Source organism: Rattus norvegicus, chromosome 8 (genome assembly GCF_021556685.1).
Source record: "Rattus norvegicus strain SHRSP/BbbUtx chromosome 8, alternate assembly SHRSP_T2T, whole genome shotgun sequence".
Classification (NCBI taxonomy): domain Eukaryota; kingdom Metazoa; phylum Chordata; class Mammalia; order Rodentia; family Muridae; genus Rattus; species Rattus norvegicus.
The window spans coordinates 24,351,754-24,375,786 of NC_141541.1; the positions used below are offsets into that span (position 1 = coordinate 24,351,754).

Here is a 24,033-nt window from a genome sequence, read left to right on the forward strand (position 1 = left end):
CTCTGAATCTGTAGTTATGTCTCCCTTTTCATTTGTGATTTTGTTAATTTGGACACACTCTCTGTGTCCTCTCGTTAGTCTGGTTAAGGGTTTATCTATCTTGTTGATTTTCTCAAAGAACCAACTTTTGGTTCTGTTGATTCTTTCTATGGTCCTTTTTGTTTCTACTTGGTTGATTTCAGCTCTGAGTTTGATTATTTCCTGCCTTCTACTCCTCCTGGGTGTATTTGCTTCCTTTTGTTTTAGAGCTTTTAGGTGTGCTATCAAGCTGGTGACATATGCTCTTTCCTGTTTCTTTCTGCAGGCACTCAGCGCTATGAGTTTTCCTCTTAGCACAGCTTTCATTGTGTCCCATAAGTTTGGGTATGTTGTACCTTCATTTTCATTAAATTCTAAAAAGTCTTTAATTTCTTTCTTTATTTCTTCCTTGACCAGGTTATCATTGAGTAGAGCATTGTTCAATTTTCACGTATATGTGGGCATTCTTCCCTTATTGTTATTGAAGACCAGCTTTAGACCATGGTGGTCTGATAGCACACATGGGATTATTTCTATCTTTCTGTACCTGTTGAGTCCCGTTTTTTGACCAATTATATGGTCAATTTTTGAGAGAGTACCATGAGGACCTGAGAAGAAGCTATATCCTTTTGCTTTAGGATAGAATGTTCTATAAATATCTGTTAAGTCCATTTGGCTCATGACTTCTCTTAGTCTGTCTACATCTCTGTTTAATTTCTGTTTCCATGATCTGTCCATTGATGAGAGTGGGGTGTTGAAATCTCCTACTATTATTGTATGAGGTGCAATGTGTGTTTTGAGCTTTAGTAAGGTTTCTTTTACATATGTAGGTGCCCTCATATTTGGGGCATAGATATTTAGGCTTGAGAGTTCATCTTGGTGGATTTTTCCTTTGATGAATATGAAGTGTCCTTCCTTAACTTTTTTGATGACTTTTAGTTGCAAATTGATTTTATTTGATATTAGAATGGGTATTCCAGCTTGCTTCTTCCGACCATTTTCTTGGAAAGTTGTTTTCTAGCCTTTTACTCTGAGGTAGTGTCTGTCTTTGTCTCTGAGGTGTGTTTCCTGTAGGCAGCAGAATGCAGGGTCCTCGTTGCATATCCAGATTATTAATCTATGTCTTTTTATTGGGGAGTTGAGGCCAGTCTTACTTCATGGTGATATGTTAGGATGCATAGTATTACTTCTATCTTACTGTATCTGTTGAGACTTGTTTTGTGACCAATAATTACATGGTCAATTTTGGAGAAGGTACCATGAGGTACTGAGAAGAAGGTATATACTTTTGTTTTAGGATGGTATGTTTTATAAACATCTGTTAAATCCATTTAGTTCATAACTTCTGTTAGTTTTTCTTTGCTTCTGTTTAATTTCTGTTTCCATGATCTGTCAATTGAAGAGAGTGGGGTGTCAAAATCTCCTTCTATTTTCATGTGAAGTGCAATGTGTTCTTTGAGTTTTAGTAAGGTTTTTTGTTGTTGTTGTTCGTTTGTTTGTTTGTTTGTTTGTTTGTTTGTTTGAATGTAGGTGCCCTTGCACTTGGAGCATAGACATTTATGACTCAGAGTTCATCTTGGTGAATTTTTCCTTTGATGAATATGAAGTGTCATTCCTTATCTTTTTAAATGACTTTTGGTTGAAAGTCAATATTGTTTGGTATTAGAACAGCAACTCCATCTTGTTTCTTCAGGCCATTTAATGGGAAAGTTGTTTTCCAGCCATTTATTCTGGGGTAGTGTCTGTCCTTGTCTCTGAGGTGTGTTTCCTGCATGCAGCAAAATGCTGGGTCCTCTTTACATATCCAGTCTGTTAGTCTATGTCTTTTTATTGGGGAATTGAGTCCATTGATGTTGAGATATAATAAGAATAATCATTGTTGCTTCCTGTTATTTTCATAGTTAGAGGTGGGATTATGTTTGTGTATCTCTCTTTTGGTTTCACTGCAAGGAAATTATATTCTTGCTTTCTGTATGGTGTAGTTTCTTTCCTTGTGTTAAAGTTTTCTATCTATTATCCTTTTTAAGGCTGGATTTGTAGAAAGATATTGTGTAAATTTGGTTTTATCATGGAATATCTTGAGTTTGCCATCTATGTTAATTGAGAGTTTTGCTGCATACAGTAACTTGGTCTGGAATTTGTGTTCTCTTAGGGTCTGTATGACATCTGTCCAGGATCTTCTGGCTTTCATAGTCTCTGGTGTGAAGTCTGGCATAATTCTTATAGGTTTGCCTTAATATGTCACTTGACATTTTTCCCTTACTGCTTTTAATATTCTTTGTTTTATGCATTTGGTGTTTTAATTATTATGTGACGAGAGGAATTTCTCTTCTGGTCCAATCTATTTGGAGTTCTGTAGGCTTCTTGTATGTTTACAGGCATCTCTTTCTTTAGGTTAGGGAAGTTTTCTTCTATAATTTTGTGGAATATATTTACTGCCCCTTTAAGCTGGGAGTCTTCACTTTCATCTATACATCTTATCCTTACGTTTGATCTTCTCATTGTATCCTGGATTTCCTGTATGTTTTGGGCTAGGAGCTTTTTGCATTTTACATTTTCTTTGACAGTTGTGTCAATGTGTTCTATGGTATCTTCTGCACCTGAGATTCTCTCTTCTATCTCTTGTATTCTGTTGGTGATGCTTGTATCTATGACTTCTTGTCTCTTTCTTAGGTTTTATATATCCAGGGTTAAAATCCTTTGTGCTTTCTTTATTGTTTCTATTTCCATTTCAATTCCTTCACCTGTTTGCTTGTGTTTTCCTATAATTCTTTCAGCGTTTTTTGTGTTTCCTCTCTATGGGCTTCTACTTGTTTACTTGTGTTTTCCTGCATTTCTTTAAGGGAGTTCTTCATGTCCTTCTTAAAGTCCTCCATCATTATCAAAAGTGTGGTTTTAAATCTAAATCTTGCTTTTCCGCTGTGTTTGGATATCCAGTATTTTCTTTGGTGGGAAAACTGGGCTCTGATGATTCCAAGTTGACTTGGTTTCTACTCCTTAAGTTTCTGTGCTTGACTCCAGCCATTTCATTGTCTCTGGTGTTTGCTTGTCTTGCTGTTTCTGAAATTGACTGGACCCTGCTGTAGGCCTTTGTGTGAGCACTCCTGTAGAACACTTTCCTTGTTTTCTTTCAGCCTTTTCTGAGAACAGGTACTTTGATTTCAAGTGTATAGGCACTCTTGGAGACTGTCTTTCAGCTCTAGGCATGGGCACGAATCAAAGGGTTCTGCCCCTGATTGCTCCTAGGTCCTTGCACGCAGTGGGCACAGTTAGCACTAGATGATGCCCTCTTGGGACTGGACTGTGGCAGAAGACAATCTCCTCTGACTTCTCAGGATTGTCCACACTTCTGAGGGTCCAGCTATTCCCCAATGGTATTTGGGTGCAGTTAGCTGGTTGGCCAGTTCAGATTGTTCATGGGCACAGACCAGAACTGCGGGTACCAGCAGCTGACTGTTTCTATATTCCTATGTCCACAGGCAATGTGCAGTTTCCATTTAGATTCAGGATGTGGTCAAAGGTGTGCAGAAGTGGCAGTCTGTCCTGTGGTCTCAGAATGTTTGCACTCCTTGGTGTTCAGCTCTCTTCCAATAAAATTATCGTTTATAAATTTTGTGAAAAATCTCTCTCAAAATATGTTGTATACATCTTTTCTTTTTTTCAGCAAGCATTCTGTAATTTTCAGTCAATTCTTTCTCCATTTCTCACCTACACCTATTATTTCAAGATGTCAAGGGTACTTGTACTTATTGAGTCAATTTTAATATTCTTCAAAATTTTCCAAACTATATAAGCAGAAGGAACATTGCCTGATTCATTTTAGGGACCATAGTTACCCTCATACTTAAACCACATAAATAACCACTAATAAATACTACAGATAAATTTCTCTTATGAAAATTGTTACAAATATTCTCAATAAAATACTTATAAAACAAATCTAAGAACACATCAAAAATAACATCCACCATGATCAATAGGTTTCATCCCAGTGGCCTAAGTATTGTTCAACAAACATAAATCAATAAATATTAACCACAATCACCTATTTAAATGTATTTATTTAAATACAATAAATTCCTTTGAAAAATTTGACGACCCCTTCATGACAAAAGTCCTAGAGAGATTAGATATACAGAGACATGCTCAACATAATAAAGACAGTTTTAGAGCAAGTGCATCGACAACAACCTTAGTGGGGGAAATTCAAAGCAATTACACTAAAATAAAAAATAAGACAAAATTGCCTATTATTCCCATACCTATTTAATATGATACTTGAAGACTTGGTAAGAATAATAAGACAACTGAAAGAGACCAAGGTGATACAAATTGGAAAGGAATAGATCAAAATAACATTATTTATAGATAATATGATAGTCTGGTGGTTTAAATAAGATTGCCCCATAAGGGCTCATTCATTTGAACACAAGAACCATAGAAGGTAAATATGAACATTTTATATTATTTGTGGCCTTGTTGGAGGAAATTTGTTACTAGAGGTTGGCTTTGCAGTTTCAAATTCTCAAGTCAGTCCCAGTCTTTTTCTTCTTCTTCCTACTGCCTGCCTATCCAGATGTAGAACACTTGGCTTCTCCAGTACCATGTCTGTCTGGATACTGCCATGCTTCTTACCACCGTGATAATGGACTAAACATCTGAACTTGTAAGACAGCCCCAATTCCCCATTAAATGTTTTCCTTTATAAGAATTTTATCTGAAGGAATGTTCTACCAATGTCTACCCCAAATTCTGGCTCATCACATGAGCAAGAACGAATCCCTGACATTATTAATGATACTGTTATACTTGTACATAAGAACCTAGCTTAAGTGTCCTTTTAGAGGCTCCACACAGCAGGCAATTGAAAGAGATAAGGAGACTCACACCTAAACATTGGCTGGACCTTGGGGAGTTTTACAGAAGATTTGGGAGAAAGATTGAGGAATCTGAAGAAGACAGAGATTCCACTGGAAGATCACCAGAGTCAACTAATTTGGACCCTTGTGACCTGCAGAAACAGAATAACCTACAAAGAGTAAGCATGGGCTCCACCTAGGTCCCCTGCACATAAATAGCAGACAAACAGCTTGGTCTTCATATGGGTCACCCAACAACTAGAGCAAGGGCTGACCCTGAATATGTTGCCTGTTTGATTGTGGATCCCGTACCTCTGAATGAGAAGACATGTCTGGCCTCAGTGGGAGAGGATGTGCCTAGTCCCCTAGCAACTTGATATTACAGGGGTTGGGGTGGGATTGTTTAGTGGGCAGGGGTGTTTAGTAGGGTGTGGGTAACACCCAAAGAGAGGCTTTCCCTTTTCTTTGGAGGAGGGGAAGGAGAAAATGAGGAAGGACTTGTGTGAGGGGGTGCTGGAAGAAGAGGAGGAGCAGATATTGGGAAATAAAGTAAATAGATAAGTGCATTTTTTAGAAAGTTCCAAGAACCCTTGGTCCTGTCAAGGCTGCTCCCCTGACCAACCTGCAGTGTAGGGAAATGTCAGGGTGGGGAGACAGGAAGGGGTGGGTAGTTGGGGGGGACACCTTCATAGAAGAAAGGGGAATGGGATAGGGGGTTTATGGACCAGGGAAACCAGGAAAGGGGATAACATTTGAAATGCAAATAAAAAAATCCAATTAAAAAAAAAGTTCCAAGAGAGTGGAGAGGTCTGTGAATAGGTAGCATGCCTGGAGTTGATTCATCTCTCCTTAGAGACTTCTATTATCTTACTATACTTGGCTTTAAGGTTTTGGCTTGTGCTTCCGCCATGTTGAAATATTCTTGACTGCTATGGGAGGTTATTTAGATTCTGGTAGTGATATATTTTCCTAGTTTATATCAATTGCAGTTTCACAATGGCAACTCTGGATTCTAGATTTGAGGTTATTACAGGTCAAAGTGCTAATTTCTGGGTTTGTCTTTATTGGATGGGTCTTTCTTTCCCTGGATTGAGGTACCTATTTTAATGTTCTCCTCAGCTAGTGTGCACACAGAGTTCTTGTATTGGAGTTTGGTCTTCGAACAGGCATGTCTCATGTCTTGATTCAAGAGGGAATGTCTGCCCAAGTGGGGACCTAGAACATAGCAATAAGGTATGGAGGGAAGGCCAGGGATCTTTGCGATCCATACAAGGATGAAGATGAGGGATGGGAATGAATCTGGTGTTTTGTTTTTTTCAGTAGCACTTGGGGAAACTCTGAAATAGTGTGTGTAGTTACAGAGAGTGGGGAGTTTCCATAGGCAGCCTACCTGGTCTGCTTGCAGGTAAAGCCTGAAGTTGTTTTGCAGTTATCCTGCTTGGGTACTTTTTATATAAAAATAAACAAAATTTAAGCCTAGGAGAAAATTAAATAATTAAATAATTAGTACTTGTATGTGTATGTATAATATACATTATTAAAGATCATTCTGAAAGTTTGGGGGCTGGGGATAAATATAATCAAAGTACTACATATAAATTTTGTAAAGAAACATTAAAATATTGTAAAAAAAGAATGGCATAAACAGCACAAGAATAAAGTAGTGTTTGCTTTCATAATATAACAATATTATGCTCCTCCTCATGTGGGAATGATCATATAAATTAATTGAAACAACATACTAGACATACCTCAGTGTCTGACAAAAATGATAAAGCCCTTTGTGTGCTTCATGATTTATGGCTATTTGTCTTATTGTACTGTGGATATAAATGTGATATTTAAGAGAAGTAGAAACAATGTGAGCATAAAACAAACACTTGAATGAAAAATCCCAGACACACATCATCAAAATGAACATTCCTTCTTCTTAAAAATTAAATATAAAGCAGTAACTTTGTCCTCTCTGTTTATATGAAAAAACATACTTTTATTATTAAAAATAACAAATTATTCTGAAAGTTTACACATATCTTTTTATTCAAGAAACAATTATTTCCTTTGCTTTTTAAGTGGGCCAAAAACAAGGATATGAAACTGATATCTACAAGAAGTTTGATGCCCAAAAACTTGGGAATAAGTCTTTTGGGACTGACTTGAACTCAGCCTCAGAATTATATGAAAAAGAAACCCAAGGAAGAGAAGACACTTAAATATTTCCAGTAAATATCAAACTTTTAAAACAAAGTCATGGAAATTGTCAAAATTTTAAGATATTAAAAGCTTTATACATAGAACTTATATTTTCATTCAACTTTGCCCAAGTTGGCATAAAACTAAAGAAATCTAATTTTAATATAAGAATGATAAAACATATAAGGTAAATATCTGTTACTTTTCTGAATATTTTTCTTGCTGAAGATCTTAGTTAATGTATTAATGTCTTTCCATTTTATTATTTACCAAAAGTAATTTACCAATTACTGAGTTTCATATTATAGTAAAATGAAGAAGAAATATTTTACTTTTTGTTCCATTCTCAAGTTCAAAACTTAGTAGCATAAATTTTATACACAATATAGTGCTTCTAATAACAAGGCACATTTTCAAGAAAGTTCTACTTTCCCAAATTAAAACAGGCATGTTACTTTTGAAACAGAAACTTGTCATCCCTTTATCCCCAACACTGCCTGTCAAAATGGTACTAGAAATTAAGGCAAAATTTTCCAGTTCTATGTTGTCTAATTGCATAATTGCCTAGTATAGATGTATATTACTTCTGTGCTTTTTGAGATATATTTAAACTACTTTTCTTGCATACTGTACAATGTACATAACTAAGGACACCAAGACACCCAGGGAAGTGTATGACACAGAGAAGTCAAGAAACACATCAGTGGTTTTTCCACAAAATAAACAAATAACAAAGAGGTAAGACCTGTAGTTGGAGAAAGTGTTATAACTCCCACCTTTGGAGAAGATTTTCATAATGTTGGATACAATTTTATACCAAGAGAAAAGATCCCTGGGGTTTGGAAAACATCAAAGAAAAGGCCAGAAAAATTCTGTTCTGTTATTGGAAAAGGTTTCACAACAGCTATTATTAAGGACATGAGAAGAATTACATGAAAATGGAAATTTTACTGTTATTAAAGTACATATTGTAAAACATGTAAATTGAGAATGTAGGATTCAATAATGCAAGTCATAGAAGACACTGAAACTAAGACATTGCAGAGGCATGAGTTCATAATGACTGGGTAATACACAAGGTGAAAAATAGCCACAAACATGTCATAAACCATCATAGTCAGAAGCATGCCATCCAGAATCATGCAAATATCCCAACAAGGGATATGACAGTCAGACAGGTTACATAGGAGATGATTATACTGTGATTTTTAATGTCCACAATCATCATTGGACTATGTCTGAGAGTAAACCAATGTCAGCGTAGGAAAGGTTCTTAGTCACACAAACAATGTTAGGTTTGTGTTTCATATCATTTACAAAATATTTTATCGAGAATACTAGCATCTATGATCACAGGGAAATTGTTCAGTAATTTCCTCTCTTTTGTATGTCTTTATGTGATTTAGCAATAGGGTAAATGTACTCTTGTAAAGTGAGCTTGACACTTCTTTTTTTCTATTTCTACTTTGTGTAATAATTTTAAAAGTGTTGGCATCACTCTTCTCATAAAATTCTATGTTAAAACCATCTGAACATTTTTGGTAGACATGGCTGCTTCTACTGAACAGCCAAGTTTATAAGTCTTTTAAAATTGTTGATATGATCTTGATTTAACTTTGGTAAGTGATATGTATAGAAAAATTATCCATTAATTTCAGATTAATCTAACTTGGTGGAGTACAGTGTATTAAAATATGTCCTTACAACCATTTAGATTTCCGTGATGTCTGTTATTATATGCCACTTTTCATCTCTAGTATTTGTTTTTTTGTTTTTTACCATCCAGATTTTTATTCCCCTCCAGGTCGACCCCCCACCTCACTTCCCAGGTCTCTGGTACATTCTAGTGGATCATCCCAAATTCCTCCCCTCCCCCGAGGTCACCTGTTCCCATTTTTTCTGCTCACCTTCAGGGATTTAGTTCTTTTTCCCCACCCAATACTAGGGTTACATATCCCATACCTCGTCCCCACCCCACTGCACTCCCCTTCCAACCCCATCCCCTATCTCCACAGGGATGCCCCCACCATACCTCTAAACTTCCTGGGACTTCAAGTCTCTTGAGGATTAGGTGCATCTTCTCTGACTGAACCCCCACCTAGAAGTCCTCTGTTGTATATGTGTTGGAGGCTTCAACTCAGCTGGTTTATGGTGCCTAGTTGGTTGTCATTGTCTGAGAAATCTCAGGGGTCCAAGTTAATTGAGACTGCTGGTTCTCCTATAGGGTTGCCCTCCTCCCTAGCTTCCTCCAGCTTTTCCCTCATTCAACTAGAATGGTCAGCAGCTTCTGTTCATTGGTTGGGTACAAATATTTGCATCTATCTTTTTCAGCTGTTTGTTGGGTCTTTTGGAGAGCAGTCATGGTAGGTCCCTTTTTTGTGAATGCTTTATAGCTTTAGTAATGGTGTCAAGTCTTGGGGCCTCCCCTTGAGCTGGAACCCACTTTTGGTCTGTCTATGGACCTTCTTTACTCAGGGTCTTCTCCATTTCCATCCCTACATTTTTTCAGACAGTAAGAATTATGGGTCAGAGCTTTGAATGTGGGATACCAACCCCATCCCTCACTTGATGCTCTATCTTCTGCTGGAGGTAGATTCAATAAGTGCCCTCTCCCCACTGTAGGGTCTTTCTTCTAGGGTCCCACCTTTGAGTCCTGAGAGTTTCCCACTTCCCAGGTCTTTGGAACATCCTAGAGGGTCTTCCCAACCTCCTTGCCCCTGAGGTCACCTAATTCCTATCTTTCTGCAGGTCCTTCACCCAATACTAGGGTTCATTATCTGTGGGGTTATTTTTTTTCCTTCATTTTGTTTCGTTTTGTTTTGTTTTGTTTTTTTTAATTTAGATATTCTTTCTCTGCCTTTGTGTTAATTTGGGTGAGAGTTTATTAATCTTATTGATTTTCTGCAAGAATGAAATCCTTTTTTCATTGAGTCTTCCTAGTTGATTTTATTTATCTCTCATGATGCTAGAAACTAATCTCAGGTAAAGTAATGCCAAGAAAGAGAAACACATAGCTTAAATTATACTGAAGTGTACATTGTGGAAATCACATACATACTCAAAAGATGTCACCTGAAATGGAATACTGTTGTGTTTCTAAATGTCTAAACTTCTATTACATCTTTCTAAACTTCTTTTATATCTTACATTACGAATGTATTGTAGCCTTAAAAGGAAAACGAAGACAAATATATTCCACTGAAGAAATATGAATCTAAACTGTCTCTGTTCCCACTTGCCATAATCTGTAGAAATATTAGATGTATCAATAAAATTCAAGTTGCCATAAAATGAAAACAGTTCAGTGTTTCTCTAACCAGTGAATGGATAATTAAATTGTAGCATATTTACATAGTTGAATATCATTAATCTACTATTAAAAATAAAATTATAAAGCTCAAAGTAAGTGGATTGAGTTAGAAACAATAATTCTCAGTGAAATGATAGGCCCAGAAACATGAGTTTGTCTGCTTTCCTGTTGCTGTAAAATTATATAAAAATTGGTGTCTTTTCCCCTGCTCTAGGTCTGGCACCAGGGTGCCCCAAGATATCTCATATATATCTTCATCTCAGTCATCAAAGTCTCTCACCCACTTTGTTCTATCCCATATCACAATGCCGATGGCTTCTTTCAGAGCCTAGCAACAATCTCTCTACCCATCTAATTCTCAAGGCAGGTTTCCACCATGTGAAATACACACATCTCAAACCTGTGGCAACCCAGTGTCTCTAACACCACAAACTCTCTTAAACTTAAATTGCCATATGAGAGAACACACAACAAAATAACCTCTGATCCAAGTGATAATATATAATTTGCTCATCTAGACACAAAATCTTGTACACATCCATCTCTTCAGAATATTTATAACAACCTGTAAATGTGTGGAGAGGAACCTTAACATCAGCCTCCATGTTCTCTTGATGGCTTCTTCTGCCTCACTCCTGTCTCCTCCTCGCTCTAAAACTTTTCTCCTGCCCATCCTTCCTTTGCATCCAATGATAGGCCTCATTTTATCTTGTACCTGACTTCACCTGTATGACATCCTACACTTCTCATTTTTGGATATGAGTTTTGTATTTTTAGTTTCCTGAATTTCATAAAGAATAGCTGATAATAAAGGATACATGGAGAGTTATTGAATATAGGTGAATTATAGATGGCCTATATAAAGGCTAAAGGGAAATTATGGAATGGGAGGGAATAAATTTGGTTGCACATGAGTGATTGTCAGAGGAGTGAATCTTGAAAATTTAAATAAGTCTAAATACTTTTTTAAGTTATATCAATACCTACTACTATAAAAATATCCTAAAATATGTTTACACATCTCTGTTCACGTACAAAGCCCAAATTAAGTTCAGCAATTCACAAACATAAAACAAAATAAAGAAATATAAAAAGTAAAGAAAGGAAACATGAAAAGAGAAAGAGTGTTAGTAAATATGAACAGATTCATTGGAAGAAGGATGGAGATAAGAGATAAATGGATTGATATGATTAAAAACTGTGTTTTCATAAATCAACAGTAGTCTGTCTCAGTTTTGAGCATTGCTTTTTTGTAATACCAGCTAGCCAAGTTAACAATATATACTGTTGCATTCATGTCACCAATATTAAGAGGAATATCAATGATTTTTCCAGTCTATTGCCCAATCCATACATGGATGTTTATGCTTACTACTGTGGTCAAAGCCTAGAACTGTTTGTGTGAAAAGAACTAAGGGTGCATCTATTTGTTTTGTTTTACAAAATGCACAAACTGTCATACTACCTCTTAAATATTATACCATTAGACAATCATTATCCTCAAAATTGTTCAAAGAAGCTTCTTTACAACCCTTGTCAACTAATGCTGAGATGCATGCTTGATCCAAATGATAAGATAAAATGTGATTATCTTTATATATTAAACCAATGTGATCCATTCAGGTCTTAGTAATTATTACAGAGAATGCAGAACAAATGTTATACCATGATAATTCATTAGACAGTAGTAAATAATGTTTCAAAGGAAAAATATGGGGATGTTATTCTTGAACTCACAGGGTCTTGCCAAGATCCAGCTTATTAATATAAGCCCCATAATAGAAAGGACTCATAAAACTTGATCCACACAGCAGAGCTAATACCAGTCTAAGGCTGTGGGAAATGGCATTGTCCTCAGTGCTGTCACTGTGAATCACTTGTGGATCAATAGATTGCTTTAAACTCATGTATATGTGTGTAGTTCTGGTTAACCCAGTGGATCGCAAACAAAAACAATACATAATGACAGAAAAGTGAGGTGTAAACTTAGTGAGAGGAGAGAGAATTTGTTGGGTTAGGAGGAGTATAATAAATAGTGGAGGTTTGATTTAGATCAGAATGCATCATATATATTTATGAAAATCTCAAAAGATAAATAGAAACAATGAATTTGATTATTGTGGAAATGTGTATTTAATATTCCAATCATCAAGCAGTAATTGAATCTGGAATTAGGTAAATGTATACTAGATCAATTTTAAAACCTCTAGTCTGATATTTGAGTTATTACATATTGTTAACATTTCAGAATGGTAGATTAGCCACATGTGCATGGTAACCATACACACACACACATGTGCCACACACACAGAAAAAGAGAGGAAGAGTGAGAGACAGAGAGAATCACACACACTTGGGAACAAGAATAAATACCATCCATTGAGAAAAAATATTCAAATTTCTAAAATGAAATTTTGTACCAATTTGTTGAAACACTTGGCATCACATATTCATCCCAACCACAGTGATATTGTTTTCAAAAATAAGCAAAATTAAAATAAACAACAAGTGCAAATCCTGATACAGAATTTATTCAAGAACTTCAAAATTATTCAAAATTTATATTATATTCCAAGCCAGAATCCTAAATGGAAGCTATAGGATGTGATATTAGAAAACCCTTCTGTGGAATCTCTTCAGGGCATTACTGATATCTCTATTCCTCAGGGTGTAGATGAAAGGATTAAGCATAGGGCTCACTGCAGTATACATCAGTGAAGCCACTGCATTCTTTTGTGGAGAATGTGACACAGCTGAGCCAAGGTACACACCAATTCCAGCTCCATAAAATAAACAAACTACTGTCAAATGAGAACCACAGGTGGAGAAGGCTTTATATTTCCTACTTGAGGAAGGGATTTTCAGAATGGAGAAAACAATTTTACAATATGATAAAATGATCCCTAGGACAGGAAAAATGCCAAGTATAACACTAATAAAACATATTACTATGTTACTACTGAGTGTATTAGTGCAAGCAAGATTAAGAAGTTGTGAAGGGTGACAGAAGAAATTTGCAATTTCCACATCCTTGAAGCAGGTAATTTGTAAGACAATCAAGTTGTGCAGCTGTGAATCAAAAATACTAAATGAAAAACACAACAAAATTAAGATAGCACAGACCTGAGGGTTCATCATGACAGTGTAACGAAGGGGATGGCAGATGGCCACAAATCGGTCATAAGCCATCACAGTTAGAATCATGTCATCCATACATGCAAAAAACAGGAAAAGAGACATTTGTGTCAAGCAGCCTGCATAGGAAATAAGTCTGCTGTGCATTTTGAGGCCCACAATCATCTTTGGGATGGTAGTCGAGATCAAAAAGATATCAACCAAAGATAAATTGGACAGGAAATAGTACATGGGTATATGGAGGTGTGAGTCAAAGATGATGATCAAGATGATGAGCAGGTTCCCAAGCAGAGTGACCAGGTACACTGATAGGAATAATCCAAAGAGGAAAAGCTGCAGATCTGGATCCTCTGAGAGTGCCACGAGATGGAATTCTAAGACATCTGTTAGATTCTCTACAGGATTATGAATCATTACCCTTTAGAAGAAGAAAATGTATTCAAAGAATGAGACAACTCCTTGCATTTGTCATGCAGATACTCTCAAATAAAGCACTATCACTTGAGTTTCATTAATCTTATTAATACATCTCAGTTTTGTCAAGCAAAGCATGCCTAGAATCCTTTCCTAAATGTTTTCTATTACATCCTCATAAATATGTGCATATTAGAGGCATTTAATTGAATTTTAGGAAAATAGCAACCCTAGAAAGGAAGAATAAACTGTGGTGACAGTCAAGTAGTGACCATTCTTAAGAGAAAATAGAGAACAATAGAAGTCCATTTAAGAAAAATAGTATAGCAAAAGAAAATTAACAAGTAAAAAATACCAAATACCAATGCATTATTTTAAAGACATTATAAAATAAGTATGAGAATGTGTACATACCCTTCAAGAACTGCTTTGTTTAAGCAGGTTATTTAAGTTGATAATATTTGCCATTTACAGGTACCATTTTCTTATATCAATGATTTTATATGCTCAAAGATGTAATTCCTCACACAAATATTATTTCTGTTTCAAATTAATTAAACTAATATTTAAATAATAATGTCTTCTTTACTTTTGACTATTCTCAAGTTTTCTGATATGGTAAAGACCTATGGTCACCTATTATTACTGGCAACCAAGGTTGATAAAAGGACTGAAAAAGGAAGATATCATGTCATTACATAGGCTTTTTGCACATCTATTTGTTCAGTTCAGAACTAAACATATAAGTTCATCCTTATGCTTCAGTTGATTTAAATCATAGAAACTGCTTCACAGACATTCCCAAGTATTTTGTTTTTATCATTTTATCACAATTAAATTCACTTGAAACACACTTCATTTTTAATATATTATTTATTCAATGTAATATATTTTATACTGGCCAAAGAATGTGCTCGGCCATTTCCAATTATTCTCCAAGATAAAATTGAATAATTTAGTTTAAGAAAATCTTAAACCTCAATTGCTAGACTTAAAGATATTTGTAATAAATAGACTTTAAATCAAATATTCTGTTAAATTGTACACAATTACTTAATTTCCAGTTCAAGACATAGATTCATGTTCAGCATATAGTGCTATGAATAACTTATGAGAAGCAAAACAGAAAATAGATGAAATAATGGAAATATACTTGACAGTAATGTTCTATCATTTTTAAACTAGGGAAAATATTTACTTCCTTTCTATATCTTCATAAAGACACATGACTAAGTGTTTAATTGGATAGCCAAAATTTCTCAACTTTCATACACACACACACACATGCGCGCACATACATGCACGCACACATACTTTTTTTAAATTTAATTATGAAACTAATCACATGATTGTAACATTCAAGATGTTTATTTCCTTCTAACTGAAGATGAGAAATGCTGTTCTAGAATAGTTCTGAACATTCAAAAAATGCTTAATGAGTATGAACTCTTGTTACAGTCAATCATGCAGCTGAATATAGTAATATATACCTGATAATTTTTACATCATAAATAATTTTTCAAAATAAGAAAATTACATATGGAGTTTTAAATACTTGCTATTCTCTTATTATTTCATCTGTGTAATTGGAATAATTTCATTAATTTGATGGGTAGCTCTTTCTAACCAATGTATTCATGTTGATATTGATTTTATATCCCTCAAAACCATTTTGTAAAAGTATTTTTATAAAGGTACCTACTGCTTATATATTCAAAATAAAACCATATCTTTATAACAATGAGAATTTGTTAGTTTATATCATGAAGTAGGTTAAGTCTCACTAGAGGAAACATACATTTATTAAAATTATTTCTCTTATATATGAAGTAATGGCAAGGGAACAATATAAAACATAAGCTTATTCCCAATGAAATATCTTCAAAATATCTGTGTATTTTTTAGTTCACAAAAAAGCATATTAGTTACTTTTCTAATTTTTTAATTGAAATTTTTTTCTTGCACTATATTTGATTATGCTTTTCCCATTTCCAATCACTTCCCATATATTTCTTGTTCCCAACCAATGAAACATGTGTCCTTTACTTCTCTGTGTGTAGAAAACAAAAGAGCATACAAAACCACAAACAAAACAAAACCACAAGAAACAAACACAAATAATCTCACAAAACTAAAAATTATTATGTGATGTACCAAAAAAGATCTTATTAGAGAAAAAAATCCCAAAAAAGCTCAGGACAAAACAAAAAGTCTGCAAAAACAAACAAAAACTGAGTTTATTTTGTTTTAGCCATCTACTTCTAGTCACTGTGCCTACCCTTCAGTACCCTGATTTCATGGGTACTAGGACCAAAAATTAGTAAATAGGACTTCAAGATACTGAAAAGTAAAATATAAATAAGGCAAAGCAACAGGTTACAAAATGGGCAATTATACATCAAATAGAGCATTAATGCATACTATATATAAATAACCAAAAATCTGGACCGAAGAAAATAAATAACTCAATAAAAATGAGCTCTAAAAAGGAGAGAGATCTTCAAAGCTGAAAAATAACTAGTAAAAAAAAAAAGCTTAATGAAATTATCAACCTTTCTAGCCATCAGGAAAATGCAAATCAAAACCACTCTGATATTTGAACTTACACCTGTTAGAATAGCCAAGATACATAAATTAAATCTGTGAGGTATTGGGAAAGTGGAGTATTTACTATTGCATGTGGGAGTGCAAATTGTGTGGTCACTAATGAAGTGTTGTGCTTAGAAATAGATCAACCCTAAGATCCATCTATACTACTGGTGCATACTTGGGGCATTTATACAAACAGGAAGGTTAAATAGGTTGAATGTACTCTGATTTCCAGTGGAAATCAATCTTTGATATCATGTTCTATCAGTAATGTTAGTTTACTTCTAAAAGAAGTTTACCCTTATCTTCCATTGTTCTATTAACTAAGATTTCAGGAGAATGTTATACTAACAGTTGTTTAATAATACACAAATACATTTCAACATACCTAGGTAATAATATTGCCATTTTTTCCAATAGAGAAAACAATGCCACAAAATATAGTTCAGAAAATAAATGTGCTTGCTGTACATCAAATTCTCAAAGAATACATGGAAGATTAAAAATAAATGGAGAGACCCAAGGCTCAAGGTGTGTATGTGGCAGAGGATGGAATTGTCCAGTATCAATAGGAGGTGAAGCCCTTGAGTCTGTGAAGATTCATTTCCCCAGTGCAGGGGAATGCCAGGGTGTTGAGTTGGGAATGGGTGGGTGGGCATGGGAGCATTTACACAGAAGCAGAGGGAGTGAGAGGGGGATGAAAGATAGTGGAAAGGAAATAACATTTGAAATGTAAACACATAAAATATCCAGTAAGAATAAACGTGCAAATACATAATTCAATAATATCTTTAAAATAAATAGAAAAAACTTAAAAAGCATGTACACATTTCCTCTCATTCCTCTATGCCATGTATATTGATCAATGCTAAAGAGAGAAAAATTCTACCTCTTGAATATGGGCAGAATTCTAGGTAAGCAGTGAAATTAAAATCATTGAAAAAGCTGTCTTCATGAAAATAAATTAATTGTGGTACATTTTAATTTTTGATTTTATAAAATGTACCTATATCAGATCCAAACAATATACACATGGCTTTATTTTTTTCTATCTGATAATCTTGGAGCAGTTCGATCAATGAAATATAATGTTTCATTTTTGAAAATGTGACAGAAATACAACATATAAAAAAGTTTTTATATTCAATGTATCATTAAATACAATACTTGATGTTATGGTGAATATCCTAGTACTAGTTTTCCTCACCATGGATATCTTAGATACTTTGGGATTCATAGAAAATAATTTAGAGGCCTTTATTTTATGTGAAATAATTGTAAGTAGAATCAGAGTCAATGAAAAGCAAATCTCGAATGAGTTATCTAATACATAAGTAAAACAGAATATATATTTCATAGTCCAAATAGCTGAAATCAATTATGTTAATGTTGTCTCATTATACCAGAATTGTGAAGTTTGTCTGCACAATATAAAAAGAAAATTTCAGTACAATTTTACTCTTCCAACCTCTTTCTACCTACCAGTTAATGCTACTGTTCTGTCCCATCATGGTTAGGAAGTACAGATATGTTCACCTTATCAAACCAAGTCCTGAGCCAGGATAGATATGAACAGTGAAATTTAATAGTTTCCTGATATAGTTATTCAGAGAAAGAGAAGGATGTGTGTACCAATTCACTGCAAACATAGATAATGAAGAACTGGAAGCACAGGATAATTATTGGCTGCAGTAAGACCTGGAAGACTAAATGCACAAAGCTCATCATTATCAAAGTTGGTTTGATTTGTCTTAGTCTCTAAGGACTTTCTAAATTAATGTTGAAAGAATAAGAAAAGAAAATGAACTAAACCCAGACAATATTGCTAATACCAAGAAGTGCATGGTGACAAGAGCCTGATATAGCTGTCTCCGGAGAGACTCTCTCTGCCAGAGCATGACAAATGCAGAGGTGGATGCTTGCAGCCAACCATTAAACTGAGAACTGGGTCCCTATCGGAGGTAATAGAGAAAGGATTGAAGGAGCTGAAGGGCATTGCAACCCCATAAGAACAATTATACCAATCAACCAGAGCCTTCAGGGACTAAACCACCATCCAAAGAATACACATGGACAGACCCATGGCTCCAGCTGAATATGTAGAAAAGGATGGCCTTGTTGGGCACCAAAGGGAAGAGAAGCCCTTGGTTCCACAAAGGCTCTACCCCTCAGTGTAGGGGAATGTCAGAGCAGGAGGCAGGGAGGTGTGGGTAAACAGGTGGGGGAGCACCCTCATAGAAAAAGGGGGAGGTGGGATGCGATAGGAGTTTTATGGATTGGAATCCAGGAAAGGAGATAATATTTGAAATGTAAATAAATTTTAAAAAATCCCATTAAAAAAAGAAGAAAATTAATTTCAGGACATGCTGTTTAAGATTTAGTTTTGTTTGTTCTAGAAGAGTTCTTGAGTGATGATTCTTTCCTTTGTTACTGCATCTAATTCTCAATATTTATGGGAACAGAAAACCAAAAAATGTCATTTTTTACATTGAAAGAGTCATTTGGATGTTCAGTTATACTTTTATTAAAGAAGGCATGTACTTAAATTCTCCAACATCAATATAGTTAATATAAAATTCTGTCATATTAGGTACATTACCTATAATTCAAGGCAATCAGAATCATATATTACTAGAAAATTAATTTTTCAGTTTGAAAGCAAATATCACTTTAACAATTTATCATCTAATATCCAATGATTGCAACCACAATTCTACTTTACAAATTCATGGCAAGCTAAATTTTCATGCATGAATTAATGCAAGAGTTACAAATATGCATGTTAAAATCTATAGTGTTTTCTGGGTAGCATTTTAGTAAATCATATAAGTCTTCATATAAGATTATTTAGTTGCAGAATACAAAAGAACTTTTTTGTCTTTTTTACAAGTAATGTTATATCTTCACTCATATACATAATCCATTTCTCATTTCATTCTCCTTTTCCTCTACCACTTGAACAACCTTATCTCTTTTAATATGTGGTGTGTGTGTGTGTGTGTGTGTGTGTGTGTGTGTGTGTGTGTGTGTGTAAAATACAGCTTCCATATAGGTGGAAAACATTCACTAATTTGTATTTTTAAGGAAAGCATGGTATTTCCAGTAAAATATATAGAACTGATAATATCTAATTATTTGAAATAACAAACAAGTCTTTAAATGAATACACCATACTTCTTTATTCATCTTTTAATTAACATGAGCATAAGTTTCATATCTCAGTTTCATTAGCTTTAAAAATGAATGTATTCAATGACTGTTCTGAATGCCACCACAATAAGTATGTGGATATGCAGAAGTCTCTGCATTGTATAGATGTGCATTCCTTTGCATTTATTACCTTGGTTCTTCTAGATGCATTATTTTCTCAGCTGTTTTTTACTTTAAGAAGCCTCCATATTAAATTACACAGTATTGCACTAAATCAAGTTCTCTCCAATACTGCATATGGATCCTTTGTCTCATACCATCACCAGCTTTTATTTTCTTTGTCTTTTTCTTTAAAAAGCCACTTTGAAAGGGTTGATTTACAATCTTAACAAATCCTCATGGGAGTAAAAAATATAAATCTCAACATCTGCCTGGTTTTTGGACCCTCCTGGGCTCCCTCAGTGTTTGCCCCCTGCTGAGCCTTGCTGAAGCATGTGGAAACTTTTTATTTTAAGAAAAGAACATCTTGGCTTTTGCTGTTTGGTGGATGGGTGGTAACACTATTGAGCCAGTTCCTGGTTTTATCCTGAGAACCTAAATTTGTTTTCCACAGTGCTTCTGGGTTTTTTCCACCTGATGGATTTGATGTATATACGTTGATCCTCAGTAAAGCTTTGGCATTCTCATAGCACAAATGACCCAAGTCTCTGTCTTTTGTTAAATCTCCCAGGACTACACCCAGTTCTCAGTACCATGGTAGCACTGGTACTGCCAAGTGGAGGTTCCACCAAGATTGGGAAAGTGAGGAGTCTCTGACAGGATCGTTCCAGGGAGCCAGCAGGCAAAGTGAAATGAACATACTGGGCGAGTGGCACAGCAACAAATCAAAGGTAAGTTTAGTTCACAATAAGTAAAAGGGTCGCACTAGGGAAACCTTGAGATCCACAATACAGCTAATAGATCAGGTAGTAGCTCTGCTCAAACAGCAGGAAATAGGGATAAAGGTAAAAACAGCTAAAGAATTTATTAAAACTTTAGAAAAGATTAGTGCCTGGTTTGTTCATTCAGGAGGACTTAATATTCCTGATTGGGAACAAGTTAAGACATATTTGAAAAAAAAACAAAACACTGCAGAGAGATGGCCCTGAGAGCATTCCTGTCACCACGTTATCTTTGCGGAGCTTGATCAAGGATGGTCTCTCATGTAATAATGCTAAAATACAGGAACAAATGTCAGAGATAGAAAAAACATTCGGAGCAGCACAAGATGATGCCTCTTGTAAGTCTTTACAAATCTCTGATTCAGACCAGAATTTAAGCTCAGAAGAGGATGAAGAGGAAACATTAGAAAAAGAAATAGAGGAGCTCAAAAGGAAGATTAATAATTGCAGGTTTGCTAAAAAATCAGAATTTCATCCTCCTAGTAAAAATCCTTTCTTTAAGAAGGAGCTACTGCTCCTCTTGCCTATAAACCCTATCATTCCTTGAAGAGTTGTTATGGATAGAAGGCTCCAAGGAGAGGGATAATTTTTCCTGAGCCTGTCCCTGGACAGAGAGTGACAAATCCCATTGTTGAGGTCATGGACAACACAGGTCAATTTATTAGACATCATGTTCCTCTGAGTTTTAAGGAATTGAAAAGTCTGAAAAAAGCAGTCTCTAGTTATGGTCCCCTTGCTCCATTTACTTCTGCTATGTTTGAATCTTAGGTTATGTCCAATTTGACTCCTGGAGATTGGCAATGATTATGTAGGGCAGTGCTGTCTAGGTAAGATTGTCTCACATGGAGAGGAAAATGTCAGGGGCAGTGTGGCTAGACAGCTCGAAGAGATGCTGCTGCAGGATAGGGGAGGGTCATCTTACATGATATGGGAGCAGTAGTTATCGCCTAACCCCCAACCAGTGCAGAGGATGCTACGTGAAAAGGGATTTGCCCCCAGTAAGGGTTTGGGGAGGTACAACAAGAGGACCATCAAACTGTGTCTGGTGGGGACCTAGTTGTTTGAGCCCATGCATGTGGGACAGGATTGGGAGGTTTGTCATGGGGGACCACTGCTAAGTTACTTCCTCTTATGATCTTGTGTGGGTGGAGTGGTGGCCCCTTTTCTCTGGGGGATTAGAAGCAGTGCATCAATTAATACAGGGACAGTTACATGCTGGTCATATTGTTCCTTCCACTTCCCCTTGGAATACATCCATTTTGTCATTAAGAAAAAGTCTGGAAAGTGGAGATTACAAGATTTAAGAGAAATGAACACAACTATGATGCCTATGGGACCTACTCAGCCTCCTCTCCCTTCTTCTGTAGCTATACCAAAAAATTGGCATATGATAGTTATTGACTTAAAGGATTATTTCTTTACTATTACACTAGCTCCTGAAGATTGTCAGAGATTTGCTTGTAGCATCCCTTTCATAAATTTTCCGGAGCCTTCTCATTACTATCATTGGGTTGTGTTACCTTAGGGAATGGCCAATAGTCCTACTATGTGTCAGGTGGATGCAGCCTCTTCCCTAAAGCATTTTAGGTGGAAGTATCCATAGATATATATTATCCATTATATGGATTATATTTTGTTAGCAGCTCAAGATGAAAAAGAATTGTTGACACCATATGCTGATTTATAAGAAGATTTGGGCACTGCCAAAATCTTAATGATTGCTTCTGAAAAGAATTTCCTGTATCAGTATCTAGAACATGATTACAAAAAGGAATTCACCCACAAAAATTAAAATTAGTTAAGAGACACTAAAGATCTTAAATGACTTTCAAAAATTATTAGGGGATATAAATTGGCTTCGACCAACATTGAAATTAACCACGGGACAGTTGAAGCCATTATTTGATGTTTTAAAAGGTGATTGATCTCCAAATTCACCTACACAATTAACTCCAGAAGTGAGTGAATGCTTAAATTTAGTACAACAGGCTTTAGAAGAGGCTCACCTTAATTATATTGATTATTCTAGGACTCTTTTGTTTTTGATTTTTGTATCTGCTCATTTCCCTTCTGGGCTTTTTTACAGAATGGTCCTTTAATGTGAGTTTATTTACAAACTTCACCTGCAAAAATGGTGATGGCCTATCCTCAGGCCATTGCTCAATTACTGTTCAAGGCTCAAAAATAAGATTACAGACCTTTGGCAAAGAACCAGATCTTATTATTACTCCCTATACCAAGGAGCAGCTACAATATTTAGACCAGGGATTTACAGATTGGGTTATTTTAATGTGCACTGTTGTTAGTCAGTTTGATAACCATTATCCTGATAGTAAGATTTGTTAGCTTTTAAAAATGCATCCAATAATTTTTCCATGAATTATTGTTAGTTCCCCTTTGCAAAATGTTCATTTATTGTTTACCAGTAGTTCTTCCAATGGATGTGCTGCAGTAGTGTCTGGAGGGAAGGTAGAAGTTATAAAAATTCCTAACTGTTCTGCATAGCTAGCAGAATTGAAAGCTTTGGTAATGTTTCCTGATGAACCTTGTAACATATACACTATAGTGTGTATGTGTCTCACATTGTGTCACGCCTTGATACTGTTGGCTTTTTTGTTCCTGTTTCATCCATTTATGCCTGCTTATTACAAGTACAGGCTTTGCTATGGCAGTGTTGGGAACCTATTTCTGTAGGCCATATAAGAGGACATTCCATATTACCCAGCCCCTAAGCACAAGGCAATGAGTTGGCGGATTCTTATACTTAGTCTCCATGTTATTATACATTAATGAATAGTACTGCCTGTGATAAAACTTTACAGATGCACAAAATATTTCATCTTAATGCTAATTCTCTGAGGTTTCATAATGGAGTCAGTAAAGAACAAGCAGCCCAAATAATCCCCAGTGTACTCCATTTATTTCCTCTCCCAATTCAAGAGTTAATCCGAGGGTTACAGTCTAATGATATTTGACAAATGGATGTTATCCATATTCCTTCTTTGGGAAATTAAGATTTGTCCATGTACTTAGTCAGGGTCTCTATTCCTTCACAAACATCATGACCAAAAAGCCTCCCAGGCTGTTCATAACCAAAGGAATTCAGGACTGGAACTCAAGCAGGTCAGGAAGCAGGAACTGATGCAGAGACCATGGAGGAATGTTACTTACTGGCTTGCTTCCCTTGGCTTTTTGATTCTTGCTTTCTTATAGAACCCAAGACCACCAGCCAAGGGATGGCACCACCCACAATGGCCTGGGTCCTCCCACCTTGACCACTAGTTGAGAAAATGCCTTATAGCTGGGTCTCATAAAAGCATTTCCACAACTGAGGCCCCTTTTCTGTGGTAACTCCAGCTTGTCTCAAATTGACACACAAAACTAGCCAGTACAATTGACTCCTTATGAACTTGACACAGCCTCA

General features: G+C 35.5%; 1 protein-coding gene and 1 pseudogene across 1 annotated transcript; both read right to left on the reverse strand.

Moving 5' to 3' along the window:
- On the reverse strand, window positions 7,677-8,378 carry Or7q1-ps1 (olfactory receptor family 7 subfamily Q member 1, pseudogene 1; annotated as a pseudogene).
- Window positions 12,991-13,929, reverse strand: Or7e173 (olfactory receptor family 7 subfamily E member 173). Its single transcript, NM_001001005.1, has one exon. It carries the CDS (start codon window positions 13,927-13,929, stop codon window positions 12,991-12,993), a length of 939 nt encoding a protein of 312 aa, NP_001001005.1.
- Between the last annotated feature and the right edge of the window lie 10,104 nt (window positions 13,930-24,033).

What these genes read in the sequence shown, in the direction of transcription:
- Or7e173 (NM_001001005.1), bottom strand. Translation starts at nt 13,929, where the DNA reads ATGATTCATAATCCTGTAGAGAATCTAACAGATGTCTTAGAATTCCAT.